Source organism: Poecilia reticulata, linkage group LG17 (assembly GCF_000633615.1).
Source record: "Poecilia reticulata strain Guanapo linkage group LG17, Guppy_female_1.0+MT, whole genome shotgun sequence".
In the NCBI taxonomy this organism is placed as follows: Eukaryota; Metazoa; Chordata; class Actinopteri; order Cyprinodontiformes; family Poeciliidae; genus Poecilia; species Poecilia reticulata.
Genome location: NC_024347.1, coordinates 7,186,931 through 7,209,522, shown reverse-complemented (window position 1 = coordinate 7,209,522; position 22,592 = coordinate 7,186,931). Strand labels below are relative to the sequence as shown.

General features: G+C 39.4%; 1 protein-coding gene across 2 annotated transcripts in view; it reads left to right on the top strand.

Annotated features, from left to right (window-relative positions):
* kcnn1a (potassium intermediate/small conductance calcium-activated channel, subfamily N, member 1a) overlaps positions 1–22,592 on the top strand; it is an 88,555-nt gene that overhangs the window by 35,274 nt on the left and 30,689 nt on the right. For both annotated transcript variants that reach the window (XM_008433431.2, XM_017310177.1), the window contains exons 2-4: positions 12,507–12,980; positions 16,744–16,839; positions 18,387–18,805. In XM_008433431.2, coding sequence (XP_008431653.1) covers positions 12,507–12,980; positions 16,744–16,839; positions 18,387–18,805 — 989 coding nt within the window. The remainder of the gene's footprint in view (positions 1–12,506; positions 12,981–16,743; positions 16,840–18,386; positions 18,806–22,592) is intronic.

Here is a 22,592-nt window from a genome sequence, read left to right as displayed (position 1 = left end):
GGAGAACATGCAAACTCCATGCAGAAAGACCGGGGCCGGGAATCGAACCCAGAACCTTCTTGCTGCAAGGTAACAGCTCTACCAACTGCGCCACTGTGCAGCCCCGAGACAGAGTATGCAATCATTAAAATCTACCACTGCTAGGACATGTCTGGCAGATGTTTGCATTGAGTTCTCATATGTGGACCTCTGGAGAGTTTAGTACCCCTAGTATGTGGGGCCTTATGAAGGCAACTTATCCTGTTGGAATAAGCTAACAGAAGGTGGACATGAGCAACAGTGCAGCAAAAATAGTCTGGGGCATTTAAACAGAGATCATTTGGTAGCAAGAGGCTCAAACCATGCAATGACAACCATTACACCACCAACACTAGCCTTTAGCATTGATGCACAGCAGATGAATCCATGCTTTCACATAATCTGGATGTTGCAGTTGAAAGTGAAAGGGAATGTGGGCTCTGAGGATCAGGATCGAAAATCAGTATTCTATGCATTTAACATACCTAGAGCACGCACACCTCCAAATTGCAGCCAGACTTGTCCCTGCTGGTTGCTCAGAGCCTGATGGAAGCTACGAGTTTGGCTGCAGTTGAGAAGCATGGTGTTCATACAGTTCAGATGTAGGAGACATTTAAACCGTACTTTCACTGAAGACTTGACTCAGTCTTGGCCCATATAGACTTGGACTCCAGGTCTGAGGATCAACCTGTGTGATTTTGTTTTATGTCATGTAATGAAGAATGAACGGAAGCTACAAATTATTCAAATAATAAAGCCTAATAAAGCAGCAAGACCTCTGCAGACGTTATGCTGCAGAGTTTTGTGGTTGAAAGAGGTTCTGTGAATGTTCAGGTAAAACATTTGGCACTTCAACTGGATGAAGGACTTTAAAAAAGTAACATTTGATTTATTTGAGATGTCACTGACTCCCTGTAGAACAACTGGAAAGGTTTTTATAGCAATTAAGACATAAACAGAGCTGTAATGCCGGCCCCTGTTGTATTTCATGTAAAAAATCTGTCCATTTCTGACTGTTTGTGTGCTTACTTATTGTTTGCATTATAATTGTCTTGCTTCAGCTTTTAGAAAGAGATGTCCACCTCCACACTGGGTAAGAATTAAATGGTCTACTTCTTGTAAGAAAGCTCTGTTGTTGGTGTTGTTGCCTGGCAACGCGCGCCCATGGTGGATGGAGCTTCTGAATGAGCACAGGAGTGGAGTCACTACATTTCCAGAAAAAGCTTCTGCATCTCTAACTAAATTATTATTAGATCTGATCAGAACTCCATTTAGACTACTGTTGTGAAATGCTAAAAGGCTTTTAGTTCACTGTTAGTATAACAGTAAAAATACTGTCTAAGAAAAAAGTTGTGTTGATTTATTTAACTTGAGAGATTATGTCAACACTATGGACATTTCATCTACATTCCATCTGCTGGTAGGAGTGATACCAGTAGTGGATGGGCTGTTTTCCATGCATGACTCAGCCAAAAACATCTGACATTTTACAGTTCTTTAGTGTTAATACGGAACATGGACATGGATTTCAACAGGTCTGATATGCTTTCCCATAAAGTCTGGAAAGTTCCAGGAAAAAAAAAAAAGCAGAGTATGAAAAAATTTTCAGTTTTCCTCCACAACTCTTATCATGCTTGATGACTGCTGTGGTTGACTCATTTACATCGTTTTGACATGCTTAATCTTTATTTTATTGTTTTATTTGAATCAGTAAAGATGTAATATTTCATAAAAAGAATTGTACAGAAATCCTGTTTGTAGAAAATATGGACTGTGCACTGTGGCATGTTGGTGACCTATGGGTGTTTGTGTTTTCATTTCCTTTGTGTTTGTTTTCTGATCATTTTGGGTTTGGTTATTATTGTTAGGACTTGCCATACTCAGTTATTTTCTCTGTGGTGTTGTTTTCGTTAGGACCTTGCTTTGTAGTTAAATGTCGCTTGTGTTCGTTTTTCCTGAGTTTTCCTACTTTGCCCTCTCATACAGTAGTTCCAAATCCCTCTGATTGAGCTCATCTGGATCAGTGGAGACAGTGATGTCACAGAAAAGTATCCTGTCAACATCCTGTCCTGACGGAACAGAACACTGTGAACAGTGGCATTTGAACATTGATCTAAAACACACTCTATTCAGAAAACGGGGGCATCAAAAGCAGCACACATTCTTCAAGGATACGACATAATTTAATGTTCTGCAAATTGTGCTTATGTCCTCATGCTTGGACACATATTTTGCAGAAAGCCAGCATACATGGCAGCATAGGAAGCAGCGTGACAGCAGCTTGAGATCCCCCCCTCCCTAAAAATAACTGAACTCTAAGCTGTTCTGCAGGATGTGCTGCTTTAAGGGAATTATTCTTGTAATTCTGGTATTTTTTAGTATCTGCCATGGTTTGTAACCATGCCAGTGGGAAAGTCGTTTGTGTGGGAGCAGCTGACTGACCTTTCCAAAATCTGAGCAAGTTCTGAAATAAGACTCCAGATTGAAAATGAGTCGATGTTTAGAATGTAGGACACGAACAAAAAGGAAGAAAGATTACTTGGCAATTCACTGATGAGCTCAGAGCAGCAAAAAGGATACAACAGAAATATTGTAATGTAATTTTTATGTTTTACCACAATATGCCAGCTAGAATATACATCTTGAGATCTTTGCACAACTGAGCATGAAGAGTAAAAAAGGAGATGTAACTGTTGTGTTAACAGCAAATGTTGGATTTGTCACAGAAACCTCATTCGGAAAACTTTGCAGATGGAATCCAGACCTAGGTGTGTTCTTTAGGTCTCTGTGGGAAGAAGTATGACCTGGAGGGTAAAGAGGGGCTGAAGCTGATCAACTGCTTTAATGATTTTGATGGAGTTGCTGTCACTCACTAGTTCTGTAAAGACACATTTGCTGCAGATTGTGCAAAGCATTCAAAATAAGAGCTTGCTTGAAGTTGTTTTTCATTCCCTCCACTGTGACTAAGGCATCAGTTCTCCTCAAATATGTTTGGAGGTGAAGTAGTCCCAGAGCATGCTGTTGCCATCAATATGATTCGATATGGATATTATTTATTGATGTACATTTTTTCCCTCTCTTTCTTTTACAATTATATCCCAAATTTCAACATTGGTTTCAATTGCCATTTTATATCAATATTCCACTCTATCTTTAATGTCTGCAATATAATAGGAGCTTCACTTTCTGAAATGAGAGGCAAAAATAACAAACTTTTTAATGAGACTCTAATTTTTTTAGCTTTTCTTGTAGCTTTGTGAATCTTGACTGACCTTGTCAGAATGAGATCCATTGTGCTCACTTATGCGATTATTTGTCTTACCCCTAAAAAAAATTCAGTTAGGATTTTGTTGTCCACTGTATAGCTTATTTCTTATTATATGTACTAAATGCCACTAATGAATACACTAGAAGAAGTGGTGGGAAAGTGTTTCGGTAAATAATATTTACTATGATATTTGCTACTCTTGTCAGATGTAACTTGTCTTCTAGTGCAAGTTACATTATTCTTCTCTTATTAGTGAGAAGAAGTCAGGCTGGTATCACTTCAAGCTTTAATTTGTTACTCATATTACCAGGATCAGTCCACCCTTTATGGCCAAAATATACAAATCTGTTTTCTAACTATTTTAATTTGCTGGAAATCAAAATCAGGCAGTGTACATCCCACAGGGAAAGTAACCCCCCCTCCTACGTCTCCCTCCATGCGTTCTAACCCCAATCTCCCCAGGACCTAATTTATAAGACACACACTCATGCATGCATTCATGGAATAACCTTGTTGGGTCCTAATTATAATAGCACAGAGTCTCTGTTGAACACTGTGTTATTTGTCCGAACTAAACTGGCTCCCACAGTACCTATGTCCTTTTTTTTCTCTATGGAGGATTATCCTGGTTTTTAGCAACATTTTCTTCATTATCTAAATCCGACGTTAAAGAAACAGGGTAAGTGGAGGGAGAAGGGATGTAGAAGAGAGTTATTGTGTTTATTATGTATTAGGTAAAAAATAAAGAAAGTGGGTGTTTTACGTCTAAACAAAGCTAAACAGAGTCTTTATAACATCAGGTTGACTGCTACATTTATGGGATATGGTGTTTAATTCAAAACAAGCTGGTCGGACCTTTTGCAGTCAAAGACGGACTCACTATTTAACAAAAATACTGCAAGTCTTTATAAGAGACTTCCTTAACCAGTGATACAGGGAACAGTCTGCATCTTTCATGCCAGACAATGCTCCATCAGATGCATTGAAGTACTCCATCATTAAAGGCCCCAAAGGTAAAAGAATAATGACACGGCCTCCTTTCTTACCTGATCTAAATCTTTTTGAAAACGTGAGTCCTTCTTAAACAGGAGAGTTATGGTAAAGGACAGCAGTGGTGCTCTCTGAACAGCATCTGGGATGCTGTGGTTCCTGCCGAACGAAAAGTTGATCATAAACAGATCATGAAATTGACTCCATGAATGGAAGGCTTGTGTCTGTTATGGAGTCGAAGGATGGTTGTATTGGTCACTGAGCTTTGTTTGAAATGTCACAAATCTTTAGCAGTTTTGAGTTAGTTGGTTTTCAACAGACAAAAATTAACAAGCACAATGGAAGCATTACATTTTTCTGGTTGCAAAAAAAAAAATCTGGACACTAATGACTTTCCTGTAATCGTTCATGAAAATGCTAAATACATTATTATTATTATTATTATTATTATTATTATTATTATTTTTTTTTTTTTTTTTTTTTTTTTTTTGAGGTGTGAATAAGTTATTAAAGAAGGTATGAAAAAGTAAAAACCTACGAAAACTACGAAGACACCACTGTAGGCTGTTCCATGCCACCGGCCTTTCTGACCAAACTACATTTCACATTAAAATTACATGAGAGGCTTGAGCCAGCAGTAAACCTGACATGTTGCTTATTGTAATCACAGGATGGATCAAGTACAAATCTTCTGGAATATGCGACTGAAACCAAGCAATACTTGTGCAGCTCACTGCGCTTATTACAGTCTAATTAACTCCTGCACCTTTTTTTTTGTTCCTCAACCGGATAAACTACTTACTCCTGTGTTTAGACTATAATAAGTAGATTGAAACAACTTTTTTCATGCATTCCTGTTTAGCTTTCTTCCTTGCTGTGTGTATTGTAAGTTTGTAAGCTCAACCCAACTCAACCACAAAACATATTTCATTTTGACCCACCCAGCCTACATTTCTGGTCAGGTTTTGGTCGGGTCGAGCTCTGCCTATAAAACTAAACTTTATTGGGAAATTGTGGAGTTTTTTCTGCACTGGGTATTTTTCTGGGTTGTATTTGTTGCTGACTCTTGGCCAGGATTCCCTTGAAAATCCTGGTAAAATAAAGGTAAAATAAAAAATAAAATAAATAAAATAAGGAACATTTCTCATTGAAAACTAACACTAAAGGTCAATAAATTACTATCACTATTCCTTTGAGTGTCCAAAAGAGCACCATAAGAATTGAATGTATTTTTATTGCTATCATCACTAGATCTCAGCTGAGAGCCATTCATAATAAGTTAGTAGATGTTCAATGTAATATAGTTGAGCATCATGCTTTATTATTTATTTTACAGTATTTTAACAATTCTTAATTGCACATTCTGAACCATTTGATAGAAGATTTGTTGCAGTTTGTTTTTTGACCAAGATAATCCGTTTCCGTTTCTTTATCATCAGAATCAGAAGAATTTTATTGTCATTGTCAGAAAGACAACGAAATTGCATTTCCAGTACAATCATCCATTACACAACAACAAAAGGGGGGGAGGTGGGTACTGGGAGAGGGGGAATAGTTGGTTAAGGCCTTGCAGCCCGACAGGCGCCGCCTTGCAAAGGAAATAGGAAAAATAAGAAAAACATCAGGTAAAGAGAAGAAAAAAATCAGCCTGGCTCACACTCTGCTCTATGCAGGGCAGAGTTTGAGATGAAGAACAAAACCTCGGCACATAAGCACATATAAACACATGTAGACAAAACAAGCTGGGTACGAGAAGGAGGTGTGACGTCTCATGTGAGTTATGTGTGTGTCAGACCATGAACCCTAACTGAAGCATGCGATTGTGAGTATGATGTCGGAGTTCATCACGAGCTTTATCAGTTCAGGGGCCACAGATGTTCTCAGGGAGGGGAGGGGCAGCAGAACAGAGCCTTCTTTAGACATAACCAGGGAAGGATAGGATAGCTGTGCCTCTCAATGGCAAATCCAAACAGCCAAATTTCAGGGTCTCCTGCTTGATCGGAGCGAACAACGTTCTCCAAGGTCACACCATATCCATTCTGAGTCCGAGATCCGCTGCCCGGCCACGGTCCTGTTCCAGGATCGCACCCAGTCTACAGCTCAGCTCCCGGATCATCTCAGTCTGAGTGATTGCTCTGCAGATCCCATCAACCGTACCCAGCAGCCTCGAAGTTGCCAAAACTGTTGCTGGCATCTTCCGAAATTTCCGATAAGCCAGGTAGCTACCAACTCTAATAAGCAAAAAACCTGTTATCATAAATCCAATCATGTACACATCTGCAACATCCTCGACTGACAGCGTCGTCAGACACACGGTCTTCCACTTCCATCCAGAATCCATCGTGTATCTAGCGAAGAATCTCCCTTCGGGACATGAGGGTTCCCCTTTCCCCAGTTTCCAAGTGGAAAAAATTTATCAATCGCGTTGAGAGACCAGCTGACCAGATCCATAATTTGCAACTTCGGAAGCTATGCAAAAAAGACTCTAAAAACACAGGACACAGACGCTGACCAGGGAAAATGGTGGGGAGCACCGGGGGGGCAGGGAGACAGAGAACCTGTTTTGTTTTACATTGGTTATTTTACTCCTAATTGCACTGACTGAACAAATTAAAGTTGATTTTACATATTTGACCAAACCTGTGAAACTGTTGGTGTATGTAAGTGTGCTGTATTGGTGCAGAGTTACTAAATGCAATTGTAATTACGTTCTTTTACCTCTGTGTTTTAAAAAAGAAATTTTTAAGTAATTCTGTATCGGATCTGAATCAGCCAATACTAAGCATCAGATATTGGTATCAGAAGTGAAAAGAGTGGATTGGTGTATCCCTATTCCAAATTTGTTGGGAAGCATTGCAATACTAAATGTAGACAAAAAAATGTAAAATCATATATCTTTGTTTTCAGAGACCGATGTGATCAAATATTTTCCTATGCATGTGGAGCTTGTAGCCGTGTTTTCCTGCCGTCTTTACCAGCGCTGAGTAATGATCTACATGCTGGTCAGTGATGGACGGAGGAGCCCTGTAGCCTGCTGGCCTGTCACAGAAATCTGACAGCGTCTAGGGTGCAGGGACAAACTGGAAAGGGTAGCCTGGAGCTCTCAATCACTCCCGCCCTGGCAGAGACGCCCGCAGGGAGCTGTTTCCCCTCTTTCATTCATTTTCTTTTTCTCTTCTTTCACTCCATCATTCATGTTTCCTCCATTTCCAGAACTGCCTCATTTTGTCACGTTTCCTTCCTCTGTCTTCTTTTGTGATCTTTCTTTTCTCGTTAACCCTGCTGAATCTGTCTCCATACACACACACGCATATACTTGCTTTCACTCACATACACACACTTACGTGGCTTTTTCCTATTTTTTTAATCGCTGCACGCAGTCTGCATCACGATCCAACTTGGTCTGGATCCTGGCATTAGCTAACACACATCTGGGCTTATTTGCACACAGAAATTTCTCTGTCACCTGGCGCACGCACGCACGCACACACTATAATGCACAATTCAATTTTACAAATATATATAAGGCTTCAAAAGTACAGCACTGTGGCGTGTTCCAAAATGAAAGACAGGTTTTCTGTTAGGTCTGAGCTGCCTGCAGAGTGAGACAGACAGACAGAGTAAGCCAGGCAGAGGGTTGCCTTCATTTAAGCTGTTCTGCACTGAGGTTTTTCAATTTGATTATGAGTTTCCATTTCATAGAGCCTGGATGCTGTGTGCCATTTAGAATAAAATTGAGCCATTTCTTAGCTGGACGAGCTGCCTCTGCATCTCATCTCTGGGGGCATCGCGGGCAGTCAAGGGCATGCTGGCCCCCAATGCCCGCTCTGCCACACTCTTTAGTAGTGTTGCAGTGAACATGCCAAACAAATAAACTAAATAACTGAGCAGCTTTGGTGATTGGCCGAGTGGGCATGAGAATGGAAGGGACTGAGTGTTTGTGAGTTTGGAAGGTGATGTGAGGATTCTTGCTTCAAGCCAGTGAATGTCTGAGGGACTGAATAAGGATCCAAATGGATTTCAGTAATTTTTTAATTCAATTCAAATATAATTAAAAAAATTATCACCAAGGGAAATGAAATATTCTTATAACGCAATCTGTCCAAGTTTCTTCAGCGATGTTGTAGATGGTGATGTCTGTGAACAGGAAGGATCTCCTGTAGCGGTCTGTTGCACAGCAGATCCGTTAATACCTCTGACTGAAGACACTGTAGTTCTATGACAGTCCAGTGAAGGGATATCACTGTTTACAAACTGCAACTGGATCTCAGTTAAACTGAATGTGATGTTAGTCCTACTGAGTTCTGGCTTTCAGGGCCTTGGCGTTGTCTTGCCATGTTAAGCACATGGAACAGCCTGACTGTAGCAGTAATGTGCAACACTAGCTGACAAAAATCTGATGTATTATGAAAGTAGAAAATAAACTTAAGAGCATCATTACTTTGCATTTATGCTCATTCTTGAATGTAAACCTATTTTCTTAAAACAGGTTTTTGTGCTCAGAATTTCTCTATAATTGTACAATCAAGGAATTATTTAGCGTAGTAGACTTGGCTGAGTCTTACCTTTGCTTTCTTACAGTCCAGGATCCATAATTCTACTTTAAACATCCAGGACACTAAAAATACTCTGAGCTGGGAGCAGGACTTCAGAGCTATTTAAATCACCAACAAGAATCACAGATTCTTTTTTTAACATGACTGACATATTTTGATGAATCAAAGGAAAAAGTGATGCTTTAGTTTCTTGCAAATGGATGTAATCTGGATCCAAAACATAAAAACTGTTAAATTGTAGGCCTTAGTTTTACAAAAAGGAAATCTATTTTCAGTTTTCTAAAAAAAACCCAAAACTAATCCTTTTTTGTCTTTTTTTTGATAGTGTCAGCACACATCAGCGATTTATGCTCAGAGACATTTCTGGCGTGAAGTCTGAAAACAATTTCTGAAGCTACACTTTCTCCTTAAGTCTGTTACTGGCATTGGCATTCAAATGATTAAAGATGTGGGGAATTCTAATCTTTGTTGCTAAATGCTATGTTGGTCAAATGAATTATAAAATCAGTCACAAGACAGTAAAGTTCAGATTCCCTCTGCAGGGAACTCTGCTGTTATCTTAATTTGTTGAACTGGTATCAAATTAGCTCTGATTAGCATACTCACTGATCTAATTTAGTCCAGGCACAAAGAACAGCACCCTGATCTCCACTGCCATATCAGCATCTATCTGCACTGTTTCCTGTCATTCAAACTCAAAGTTCACTTACTCCACTGACTTCTGAAGTATAGAGGGCTTCTAATGGCACAGATTAAAAAGCAATTTAATACAGAAAAGGGGATTAGAAACACTATGGGCTGCACTAATCCTTAACCTTTAGTCCTGTTCTTATTCGCCACAATATGCGGAAGATGATAGCATCACAGGACGAGAGTTAGTAAATTTCCATTAGGGCTGCCCTTCTGTATTCCCACCAGCACTTTTAAAGGCATTAGGCACGCTTTGTCAAGGCTAATAAAAAGGTCCGGCATTGGTATTGCATCCCCCCAACTTGTTTTTTTTAAAGCTACTGTTCTGTGTGATGTCTTCATAACCCATTATGATAATCTGTCCGGGTCTGGAGCGACAGCCACATAGATGCTGCTGGGGTGACCGATGGATGGAGTGTTTTACGTCTGCACTACAAGATGACGCAGAAATGATATTGAGCTTAGAGACAGAATGGTTCTTGTTCAGCTTAAGGAAATCACTCTTTTAAAGGGATAGTATGATGTAAAATCTACTTTTTTTAAAGTTTTACATAAAATTATGATATCATTCCCTCATCAAACATACCTGGAGTGTTGCTTTAATGCTTTCACGCATGTTTGAGAAATCCTTTAGTCTCCCATGGCAACCATTCAGCTGTGTAAAACTTCTCAGTGGACCTAGCCACGCTTTCAAGTTGCAGCTCCTCCTCCAAGCTGAAGGTTCCAAGCTTCTGCCTCCCACTCGACTCCTCCCTCAGCTCCTACAGACTAGCCAGCAGCACTTATCACACACCTGGTGGAACTGCACATGTGCAGAGCTCATTACATTAACAGTGCACATAACCTCAAACACATTATCCCCATCTAGAATGCTGGTAGTGGTAGTATCATGCTGCGGTAATGCTTTTCTTCAGCAGTGACAGACAAGATGGTAAGATTTGATTAGAAGACAGAAGACACCAGACACAAAAAACAAACAAATAAACAAAACTAGTAGAGGCTGGAAAAGGTGATATTAGGTCAGAGGTTGAGGTTTAACAGGACAATAGACCTGAACATACAGGACGAGCTATGAATGTTTTGGATTAGCAGAAATGTTGTTGGGCTCAATAAATATGTTATAGCGGATTAAAAGGAAGCTTTTCCCAAATTATTTCAACACTCGCTTCAGTGAACTTTTATATCAAATTAGAAATGTATCTGCATATACATTTTTCTGTCAATAATCATAAAAAAATATATAAATAGTCAATGTCTTCTTCTGCCCTTTGTTATTGGTGGCTGCTACAGCTCACCACAGTAAAGAGTGCTTGTGTGACAGGAAAAGGGGTCATGCCAAGCATGAATCATTCATATCTGCATTTGTGCAAAGCACAGATTCAATTTTCTGCACTTTGTATGGTCCACTGTTGGTTATGTGGTTTTATTTATACATCTGGAGCTATTCATAATTCATTTGTTTTTAAAAGTTTCTATTTTAATTTCATTCTGTAGAGGGAAGAGCTCGTCACATGATGCCATCCTTAAAGAAAAAAACAATCGCAAGAAAGAGACATGTAAATATTTACTATTTCACAATTTTGGATACTTCATAGTTTGCAATAAAAAACCTTATTGCAATAAAACCTTAACTTATAACTTTAACTCTTTCAAAGGCACTATAGGTTAAGGTATTCATACCTATTGAAATTTACACATCTTGTGGAACTGAAACCCGAAACTTCAGTGCTTTGTTGGAGTTTCTTTGTAATAAATCAGCATGTAATGTCAGATACTTTCAAAATATATGTAAAATGAAGCAGTCAGGAAGAGACCAAAATTAAATTTTTGTGACCAACCTACAAAACTCTGTATGAGTATGAGGTAGAAAACTAACTGTGCACGACTGTGAACACATAATCCCCATGGTTACTCATGGTGGCAGCAGCATTATCAAACAGATAACTGTCCCGCCCCCACTACATTATCAGAGCGGTTACCTACTTTAGCACCACGTGATTGGCCTTAGCTGCCTTGCCATATGCAGTGCTAAAATAATAAACTACATTTAGCTTCCTGCCTAAAACTCCTGAGGCTTGGTCATCAAACTTGGGTGTTTGGTCTTAAAATAACAACACAGTCTTACAGTGTTGTTAGCTAGCACATTTTGGCAGACAACAGTCAATCATCTTCAGATCCAGCCCATAGAAATCCAAAGTTTCAATATTCATGGTGATACTTCCTTCTTTTTTTAATTTGCTTGACCCAGACCATATCTTATCACTCACCATAGCTTTAGTCTGTCCATCTGGTCTCTGGCATAGGCTTGATGAAGAGCACTTTGAAAAGCTCTGGTTTAGCTCAAAACATATCCATGTTAGAATGGAACAGTATAATCCAGATCCAGGTGAGAATATATGGCAAGACATAAATGTTACTGCTCACAGCTGCTGTATGTAGAGACTGAACTAGGGCTCTTTTGTAAAGAAGTTTGGGCAAAAAATGTAGTCTAAAGTTGTTCAAAGCTGGTACAGACAAATCCTGGAAGACTTGAAGATGAAACAGAACTGAAAGCAAGTTCTAGAAGGTATTGACTCAGGGGACGAGAGTACAAATGGATGGCACACTTTTGAGGTTTTAATCTGTAAAAATCATTTGGCATAATTTCCTTTTGCTTCACAGTTATACACAAGCTTTTGATGGTATGGAGTACATTGTTTGTGGTTGTTGTGTAACAACATGTCAAAAAATGAAAGGGGATTGGATTTTTGCAAGGCATTGTAGTACTGGTGGTTTTCAAAGGGTTTATTTTTTGTGTTTTAATTTGTGGTTCTTCTCAACAATGAACCAAGTATTTATCTGTCTCTGTCAGTTGCTGCTCAAACTCCTGCATCAGTGTCCTATTTAAAAAATGAACCTGTGTGGGTTTCTTCAACCCACTGCTAGATTTTACACCTTGTTTGTTGTGAAAGTGCTTTATTTATTCTTGCTCTTTCTGTTTCCAGACCTCAACTGAGCAGAAGAAGCTGAGCCATGCTGGATCCAAGCCCTCCCTCTCTGAGAGCAGTGGCCGACTCCCTCAGATAGCCATGAACACCTGCAAGTACAATGGTGGAGTGGTAAGACCACTAGTAGGCAGCCTGGCGTCCTCGTCTCGCCGAAACCTTGCGGAACTCGACTCGGAAACGCAACCTTTGCAGACGTTGCACAGCTCTGGCTTGGAGGTGGTGGTGTCCAAGGGCAACGGTGGAGAGGACCCCAGTAAGGCGTCCAACGAGAGCCTGGTAAGGGAGGGTAGCGGGCGAGGCGGCGGCAGGGCTCCACAGAAGAAGAACAAGGATATTGGCTACAAGCTCGGTCACCGGAGGGCGCTGTTCGAGAAGCGAAAGCGACTCAGTGACTACGCACTCATCTTCGGGATGTTTGGGATTGTTGTCATGGTGACGGAGACAGAACTTTCATGGGGGGTTTACACTAAGGTGGGTTTTGTGTGTGTGTTTGTGAGTTAGAACAAAGTGTGTCTGATTTCTATCATTTGTGTGGATACTGCCGTTTTCAGCTTTGTGGAAAGAGATTATTAATATTGAAGTGTGTTTTCTGATATCATATGCTTCCCCCAACCCTTACTCTGAGCATCTTTTGTTAGGATCAATCCAGATTAGTTGGTCCAGGAAGCTGAAACCATGCTCAAGATGGAGCTCGGCCAAAAAAAATCCTTCTACTGATATAAAACAACTCAGTAACTCAGTCTATATTGTGTTCAGGATGCAACAGTCTCTGGGTTTGATGTGCTTCTTCTGTAGTGAGTGTCTGGCAAATCAACAGGACAAAATTACAAAACAAAACACACCATGCACTGTTCTGATAACAACAAAGGTAAAGCAAAGATTAAGATTTTGGATATTTAAGCTTATTTGATTCTAATCCTTGTTTAACCCTAAGAAGCTCTCTGAAAAAGAATGGATCCAGAACATCTGTCTGTCTTCAAAGAGTTCCATCTGTGTTCCTGTGTTTTAAACACTTACTAAGTTTCTGGTCAGAGAAATAACCTAATTGACAAGTAAGGCCATAAAATAGAAAATAAATAACATCTACACTTTTCATACTTTGTATAGTTTGGTCGCAGCCGCTCTTGGACTAACCTTTAACTTTCAGGACCAACTAATCTGTAGTTAAGCTAAATAATGTTGCAATAAGCAATATCTACTGTAATAAATATGTTGATTGATTTTTTCCCTTTAATAGAATTTCATTTCACAAATCCTGAACTATACTGTTTATTTTATTTATTAATCTGTAGAAAATAGAATTGTATCATTACTGGCAAACACCAAAAGTTAACCTTGTTTTAGTCACTGAACAAAATATAGCAGCAAAAACTATTTTTCTAACTGAGGAAAAAGTTAGAACACCCTACATTTTTTTTTATGTATCCAGGGTGGAAAGATGAGGTAACAACAATGAAAAATCCAGGAGCTTAAATACAGAGGAGTGTGATTACTAACAGGGTGCAGCTGGAAGGGAAGGCCCTTTGGGTTGATACAGATTGAGATTTTTTCCAGCTGAACATCCCACTCTCTCTTGTTTTTGTACCGCTTGAACAAACAAAACAAACATCTTTGTATTTGTGTTAATAGTCACAAATTATACTTTCTCAAATCACCATTCAACATTATGTATTTTAGGAGTTAGAAAGTTCTATGTTTCTAGCACTTTTTGTCTTTAGCTGAGAGGGACCAGTGGCTCAGCAAACCAAGGAAAGGCGAACAAATAACGACAGGATGATCTCAGACATATCCACGGTCTTCAATATGAGCTGATAAATCATTAATATTTATTTACAGCAAATTGCAGATAATGAACTGTAACTTAAAAGAGCTACAGATGTATGTGGGTGTATATGTGAAAGTTAGGGGGACTAATCCATAATATGATTTATGGGGATCTAAGAAAATCAATAGATTTGTCTTGATTGTTACTGAATGGAGTTCAGTCCATTCATCAACCTGACCTCAGCTGAAATGGAAATGACCCGAGTGATCGTAGTAGAACTGTAAGCTCCCACACTGGTAGCAGGTAGCAGATTCTGTGGATGGTCCACTTCACCATCTCACATTGCAGAGTGGAAACCTGAGGTTCAGCTAAGTTTTCTGAGCCCTTAAGCAGGGAAACTGGTAGGGAGACAGTAAGCACTGGGACTGAAAAATCCTTGAGCCACTGGCAGGTGGATTAATTGGTTTACCCGATGTTATTTCACCAGGGATTTCTCAAACAATTTCCAAATGTCTTGAGAACATGTTGCTGAACTGAGGGGCAAGGCAATCTAGTTGATGGCTAAAAATACATTTGGCTATATAGACCACTGAAGGACAGAGTGATGTAGAGCTGCTCTGACTGTCATCACACTGCTGATTATGCGGAATATTTTCTCTCGTTTTTATCATTTGTCGCTTGCGCTGTTATTATAAAAGCAATCTTAGGATCATTAGCCTGCAGTAGAGTGGCCCTTTTACACCAGGGCTGTTAAACTGATTTATCATCTGGCATTTTACCAAGTAGGAGGTATGAGGACTACCGGCTCTCATTTCCAATGTACACAAATAAACAGCAGCGGCACTTTAGCATCCAGCCAGTCTATTTATCACAAGCACAGCTCACGCTGGTGGCCCTGTTCTAATGTTAGCAATGGCTTTTGGCTCCAACCACTATGTAAAAAGTCCCCCTATTTATGTCACGTTTTGATTAATCTGTACTTTCATTTATGATGAACGGTGTCCAGATAACACCAGGCTGTACTTACACCTGCACCTGCATGGCTAAGCATCATCTTAAGTGTACTTTTTGTATAGAACTACATTATCCACTTATACTAATAGGAATTCTCTGTGCTTGTGTGAGTAGTGTGTGTGTGTGTGTGTGTGTGTGTGTGTGTGTGTGTGTGTGTGTGTGTGTGTGTGTGTGTGTGTGTGTGCGTGTGCGCGTGTGTGTGTGTGGGGGGGTGTGCATGTGTGTGTGCAGGTGTGTGTGTGTGTGTGTGTGTGCGCGTGTGTGCGTGTCTATGCGTGTGCGTGCAGGGTTGTGCGTGTGTGCGTCTATGTGTTTCCTTTGAGTGCTTTTGTTTCATTTTTGCTTCTCATTTTATATTTTCATACTAAACAAGAAATACAGGATATTTCAATAAATTTTAATATTATTGAAAATGTTATGTATTTTAGTATCCCAGTTCAATAAGTGATACACATTATATAGATTAGGTTTGCACACATTGATGTTTCAAAGCCTTTCTTTCTGTTATGATGATCTTCAGCTTACATAAGACCAATAAAAAAACATTCTGAATACAGAAATGTGGGCTTATTGAAAAGCAAGTTTAATATCCGGTTAAAGGTTGTTATGTTCAAAAGTTCCTTTCAGTCTGACAAAAGAACCAAATATCCAAATATATATAATATGATTGTTAATGCAGTTGAAACCAGATATTTAAAAAGGCATATTTTATTTTTCCCTGATATTAAATCAGACTAAAATCTTCCTGTCCTGGGTCATTTAGGATTATCAAAATGATCTATATTGCCAAGCAGCATAACTGTTTGAAATACATGTTTTTAGAGAATATCGTATTACTTTATATAAAAATCATTATCAATACAAAAACTAGTTCTGCATTGTCAGGAATTGAACTTCTAAACTATATGTATATAAAACATATTTTTTCTGAGTATTCTGGGATTTAGCTGAGATAAATAATCTTGTAAGACCAACTGAGCTTCAACCCGAAATATTTAGTCTAATTTAAAATCACACGAACAAAAAGTTTGTGTGTCTTTGTGTATGTAAATATAAACAGCACATGTGGATTTCTGGTTGTAACTTGGTTGTAACAGAACCACGCTGACCTTTCATTACAAATAAGAGTTTCCACTACAGGCTTAGGTAGTGGAAGCAACACTTAAGATGATGCTTGGCTAACTTTTGATAATATATCACTTGTCTTGCCTCACACTCTACATATTTGAAAAAAGCACAACAAAACTGTTGAATGATCTGTTTTTTAAGGTTGTTTGTGGCCTTCTTTTGTCTGAGGTTTATCCATCCTGGTCTATTATCTTTATTAGAGACATGCTATTCCGAAATCACTGTTATTGTTATGATATATAACAATACACACTAAGTGATATGTATTTTATATTGTTTATGTTGATATTGGAATAAATTATTCTTTTTCTGTGTTTTTTATTGCAGGAATCCTCATACTCATTTGCACTGAAATGCCTTATCAGCCTTTCCACTGTTATTTTGCTTGGTCTTATAATAATGTACCACGCCCGAGAAATCCAGGTGAGTCTATTAATGAAATATTAACTTCAGGGGCGGTTCTAGATGGAGGCCATTAGGGGCCAATGTCCCTGCAGAAACTGATCCCAGTCCCTGTTATACCTCCTGTACTGAAGAAATAATACTAAATCAGTTTCTTATGCTGATATGCGCAGGCACAGAAACTGTATCTAATTGTCCTTTGGAGCAAATTTATTTTTACCTTGAGAATTTTACTTTAACAATGAATTCAAATTTAAGTGTTGCATTTTTAGCTTCACTTGTGCTGAGATAGGATCAAAGATTTCATCTGCAGCCTGCAGCTCTGGAGTTGCAAGTGGATCTGGTTCTGTGGCTCACTTAATATTTTAAAAGATGGAATATTGCCCTGCTTTTCTTACTTCATTCTTTTGTTTTGTGCCCCCATGAAAGGACACACTAGTCCCTCTGGTAAATTTGGTCTAGAACCGCCGCTGATGAACTTCAGTATGAGTCTGAACTTAATTTTGAGATAATAAGTATATAACTGTAAAAATAAATTGGATTTTGCAGAGTAACTGAAGGAAAAATAGTTATACAATTTGTTTTCATGATTAGAGGTTCCCTGGTTTGAATCTCAGCTGTAACTCTGAGCATGCATGAATAATCCAGGTACCTACAGAGCAGGGGTCTTCAAATACAGGCCTCTAGGGCCAATGTCCTGCAGCTTTTAGATCTGTCCCTGGTCCAACACACCTGAATCAAATGGCTCAATGACCTCCTCACTATGTCAGGTTTTCTAGAGTCATACTAATTACCTCATTATTTCACTCTGAGTTGAAGCTGATCTAAAAGTCACAGGACACTGGCCTTCAAGGCATGGATCTGAAGACTGCTACTCTACTCCAAACCATTGATATTAACAATGTGTGGCTTTCTGATTTTGTGTTTTATGTTTCTTTATTTGATTGACAACTGAACCAACTGTACCAAAATGTACCTTGCCTCTTGCCCAATAACTGCTGCACAGACTTGTGGTGAAGAGAGAGCTTAGCCAAAAAGCAAGACTACGTTCCTACCCTCATTTATGGTCATTTATGAGGTTATGATAGAATGAGATTGCCGACAAAAGCAGCCAAAATGAGCTTTGTCCACAGCGTGGCTGGACTCTCCCTTAGAGAAGCCATTAGGGAGGGACTCAGTCTAGAGTTGCTGCTTCTCCACATCTAACGGAGTCAGTTAAGGTGTCTCTGTCATCATTTCTGGATGCCTCGAAACATTTTTCGGGTATGTTCCTCTGCCAGGATACTCGGCTGGCGTGGGGACACATCGGGCTTCCCCCCTGAGACCCTGGAGGAGGGAAGTCTGGGCTGAAACTGCTGCCCCAGCGACCCCGTTCTACATAAGCAGATGATGACTAGTATGAGGAAATTGAATTGCAGTTCATTTTGATTGATTGATTGATTAATGGATAATGATATGCAGACAGCTAAGTTATGATTTATCAAATTAAACAATTGGAAGATGCTGTACAGTTTTTTTTTAAATAAAAGAAAATGCATTCAGCTAAGATGCACTTTGCTTCTTTTCAGCTGTTCATGGTCGACAATGGAGCAGATGATTGGAGGATAGCCATGACATATGAGCGAATCTTCTTCATTGTGCTGGAGCTTCTGGTGTGTGCCATTCACCCCATCCCAGGCCAGTACGTCTTCACTTGGACGGCGCGGCTGGCCTTTACCTACACACCGTCTGTGGCTGACGCCGACGTGGACATCATCCTCTCTATACCCATGTTCCTGAGACTCTACCTGATTGGCAGGGTCATGTTACTCCACAGCAAGCTGTTCACGGACGCCTCGTCCCGCAGTATCGGCGCCCTCAACAAGATCAACTTCAACACACGCTTTGTCATGAAAACCCTCATGACCATCTGTCCGGGAACAGTGTTGCTGGTGTTCAGTATATCCTCCTGGATCATTGCTGCATGGACTGTGCGTGTCTGTGAGAGGTAAACACAGGGCTGTGAATAATGGATGTTGCTAGGTGCAAACCAAGACACAAAATGGCTGATGCACAGTTGTGTTGATTTTTGGATTACTTGATGCCTTCCTTCTTTCCTTCCTTCCACGTTCGTACCTGTCGTGTCTCATTCTCGTCAGTCTTCTCTTGCTTTTTATCACTCACCTGCAGTGGTCCACATGGATGAAATCATTAGCATAGGTCACATAGAAACAAAGCTTACATGTTTGCAGGAAGGCATTCACTGATTCGCCCACATGCGACAGCCCTGCTGAAGTGTTTAAAAACACCCTGACATCTGTATCATTAGCTCAGCACTCGCTCCACAATTTCCCACTCCTTGTTTTAGATGAATATTGCTATTTTAGATGGCTTGTCCATAATTCATGAGAGCCTAATTGTTTGTTTGCTGAATGGTTTGTTTTGGTAATGCAGAGCAGCCCCCAAAATCCCTTAACCCACTTTCCTCCCCCCCAAAGCTGAGCATCTTGGTCCGTCTCGGGAGGGGTGGGGGGGTAGGTATTGGTGGGAGGGGCATCAGGGAATCTCAGTGAAAATGAAGGAAAGGCAGAAAAAAAATGGAAAGCTTTCCGTTCTCTTCCTCGCTTTACATTTGCATAGGGAAATGAGACGCTAATGTCAGCTTTGATGTTTAAAGTATTTTTTGCGTGGTTGCTTCAGTGATGTTGTCAAGAAGATCTAATACAGCAAATTACCCCTTTCTGGTGGTGTAGCTACAGTAGTTCATATTGCATCACAGGGGAGGGTTTGAATTTGTCCAGGTCCTGACCACAGATGCTTAGTTTCTTCCTAAAGCTCTAACTCCCATCCTCCCCTCTGTTTCCTCTCTCCTAACTCCATCCTTGTTAACCTGACACTAATCATTCCTCCCTGCTAGCCTTAGCCTCAGCACTTCAGCTATTAACTGGTGGATTTTAATCCTGATACAGTATTTTACGTTACAAACCAGCGCAGAGGCAGGCAGACATTGTTCTAAGCTAAATACACAGTTGTGAATAACATGTGCAACCTTTACAGATTTCTTCTGTTTTTGTTTTTTGTCCCACTAAAATGGTCCATATCATCAAATAAATTTTTAAATCAGTACAAATAACCTGAGTAAACTACAGAATGCAGTTTTCAGAATGATGATATAATGTAGTAAGCATGAAAGCTGCACATATCCAAACCATCATGACTCTGTGAGCACATACAGTTGTCCTTGTTACCAAATCATTAATCAAATCTGATGTTTTTGGTTCAGTTTCCATCTCCCTCCCAGGCCAGATTACTGCCAGAACTGTAGAATCTAGAAGTTACTTTAACACAATCCATCGGACAGCAAATCAGTAGTCTATAATACATTTAGAAAATGCAACATGTCTTGTTCTAATAAAAACAAATTCAAGAACCGATCTGACATCTGTCTGGAAAACGGTAACAAAGCCATTTCTAAAGCTTTGAGACTCCAGCAAATACTGGGAACAGCATGAACCTTCCCAGGAGAGTCTGGCTGACCAAAAGAGACCTTGATGGCTGATCCAGGAGGTCACAAAGGAACCTTGAACAACAGCTGGACCACTCTAGGCCTCCCTTAGACAGGTTTTATAATACAGCAATATGAGAGACTCAGATTTTTTGCAAAGCCAAACAGAGGGCTTAGCCGAAGTTTAGACTTAAATTCAGTCTAGACCCTCCAAAGTAAAAAAAAATTCCGCAAAGAGGAGTGGCAAAAAATTCCTTTACTGCAACTTGATGGACATATTGTCTTTACATGTTTGAAGACAGTTGTTGCAACCAAGGATGAAACAACTTGTCGTTCAAGTTGAGGTCAATTACTTTTTCTCACTGGGCCAGGTTGGTTTGGATAGCTTGTTTACTTAATAATATATAAAATTGTGATTTGATAGCTGCATTTTATTATTTACTCCGGTTCCCCTTACCTAACATTAACATTAGTTTCACAAAGTTTCATATTAGTAAAGGATTCCATGTGCAGTTCTTGGCATGTAAGAAACTAAAAAAACCTAAATTCCTGACCAAAGGACTGGGCGATATAGCAACCTCTATAAATACATTCATTTTAATATATTGACATAATACATCATGTAAACCTGTCATTTCCGGTTTCTTGCATTGTTCCTTTTAGACATGCACTAATATCATGGCAGCTTATATTATATTTTCAGCTCACCACTGGACCACATCTGAGCTGATAAATAGACACGACTGTTTAAACATAGTTTTAACTGCTGGAGTGACATCAGTAAAAACGGTCATATATATGTGGTCTGTTTGTCAGGAAGTTATTAAAAATTGTTTGTTAATCAGAGCTATCATAATTGTCTTAAAAAATATTTTATTTTATGGTCAAACACAAAATAATTGTGTAATGGAAGGAAAATGTGTGTTTTGGGGCATGTAGGTACCAGTTCTAGATGTCTATAAACATTTAGCAAAACATATCAATCTCTGATTGGATGATGTCATCTGAACATTAGTTTTTGGCTCTTGCCATCTTAATTGGATTTAGTTCTGGGTTGACTGAGTTATTCTGACACATGGACATGCTTCAGTGTATCTCTCGCTGTGTTTTCAGGGTCGTTCTCCTGCTGGAAGGTGAACCTCTCTCCAAGTCTTTACCAGGGTTTCTCCCAGGATATCCCTGCATTTAGATCCATCCATCTTCTCATCCACTGACAAACTGGCTGTTTGTCAGTGGATAGTTTATCAGTGGATGACAAACAGCAAACTGACAAACTAGTTTGTCAGTTTGTCATCCACTGACAAACTAGCTGTTTGTCAGTGGATGAGGTGGGTTTAGGGTGATATGTAGTATATGTTTTCTGCCACACATAATTGTAGAATAACAGGATTAATTTGGTGTCTTTTGAACAGAACACCTTCTTCCACATGTTGGCTGTGTGGTTGGAATGGTTTGTGTGAACCTGCAAACAAGGCTTCTTTTAGCTTTCATTTTGCAATATTTTCTTCTTGTCCCTCTTTTATAACTTTTCCCACAGATTTGTGAAATTTGAAAAACTATTCGTTCCTCTGTTGGGGTATTTTCTTATCTGAGCTGTGGATCTTTGTATTTTCTCCAGAGATGGGATTGTTGGCTGCTTCTCTGGTTATTGCTGTCAGTTTAGATGTTTTGGTAGGTTTGCAGCTCTGTCATAGTCTTTCTATGTTTACATATACGGAATGGATTTGATGAATTATAGCTTGCTTAGTTCCTCCTTGTATACAGTTTCACTGCCTGCATTTCCACTAACAATAAAATTGCGCAAATTGAAATTGTGGAAATAAATTTGCTTTATGGATACATGGCAATTTCGGAAAATCGTACGTTTTTCGATAAATAGGTTTTGACCTGGGACAAGGTGGTTTTTCAGCTGTATCAAGATAGAAGTACTTTAAAAAGCTGCAGGAGAAATACTTTTTTCACATCATATATTACCTGCTCTCTGGTAACGCCGCAGCTTTTTCCAGTCAACAGATCCTGTTGTGAATGCTCAGGCTAATTAGCAAAGTCATCGATGATGGCAGATAAAAGTTTTTTTCTGCAATGGTAAGCTGTTTCTCTGCCATTAGGACATTTAGCAGTGAGTAAGCAAGGATGATTGACAGCGCTGAGCCCCACCTCCTGGCTCTGATTAGTTGTTTTTGGTCTGGAACTGTATGTTGCTTCAGACAACAGAACTTTTCACAGATTATCTGTCTCATAACATACTGTCACGACATGGTGACAGTTATAACAAATATATATATAACTG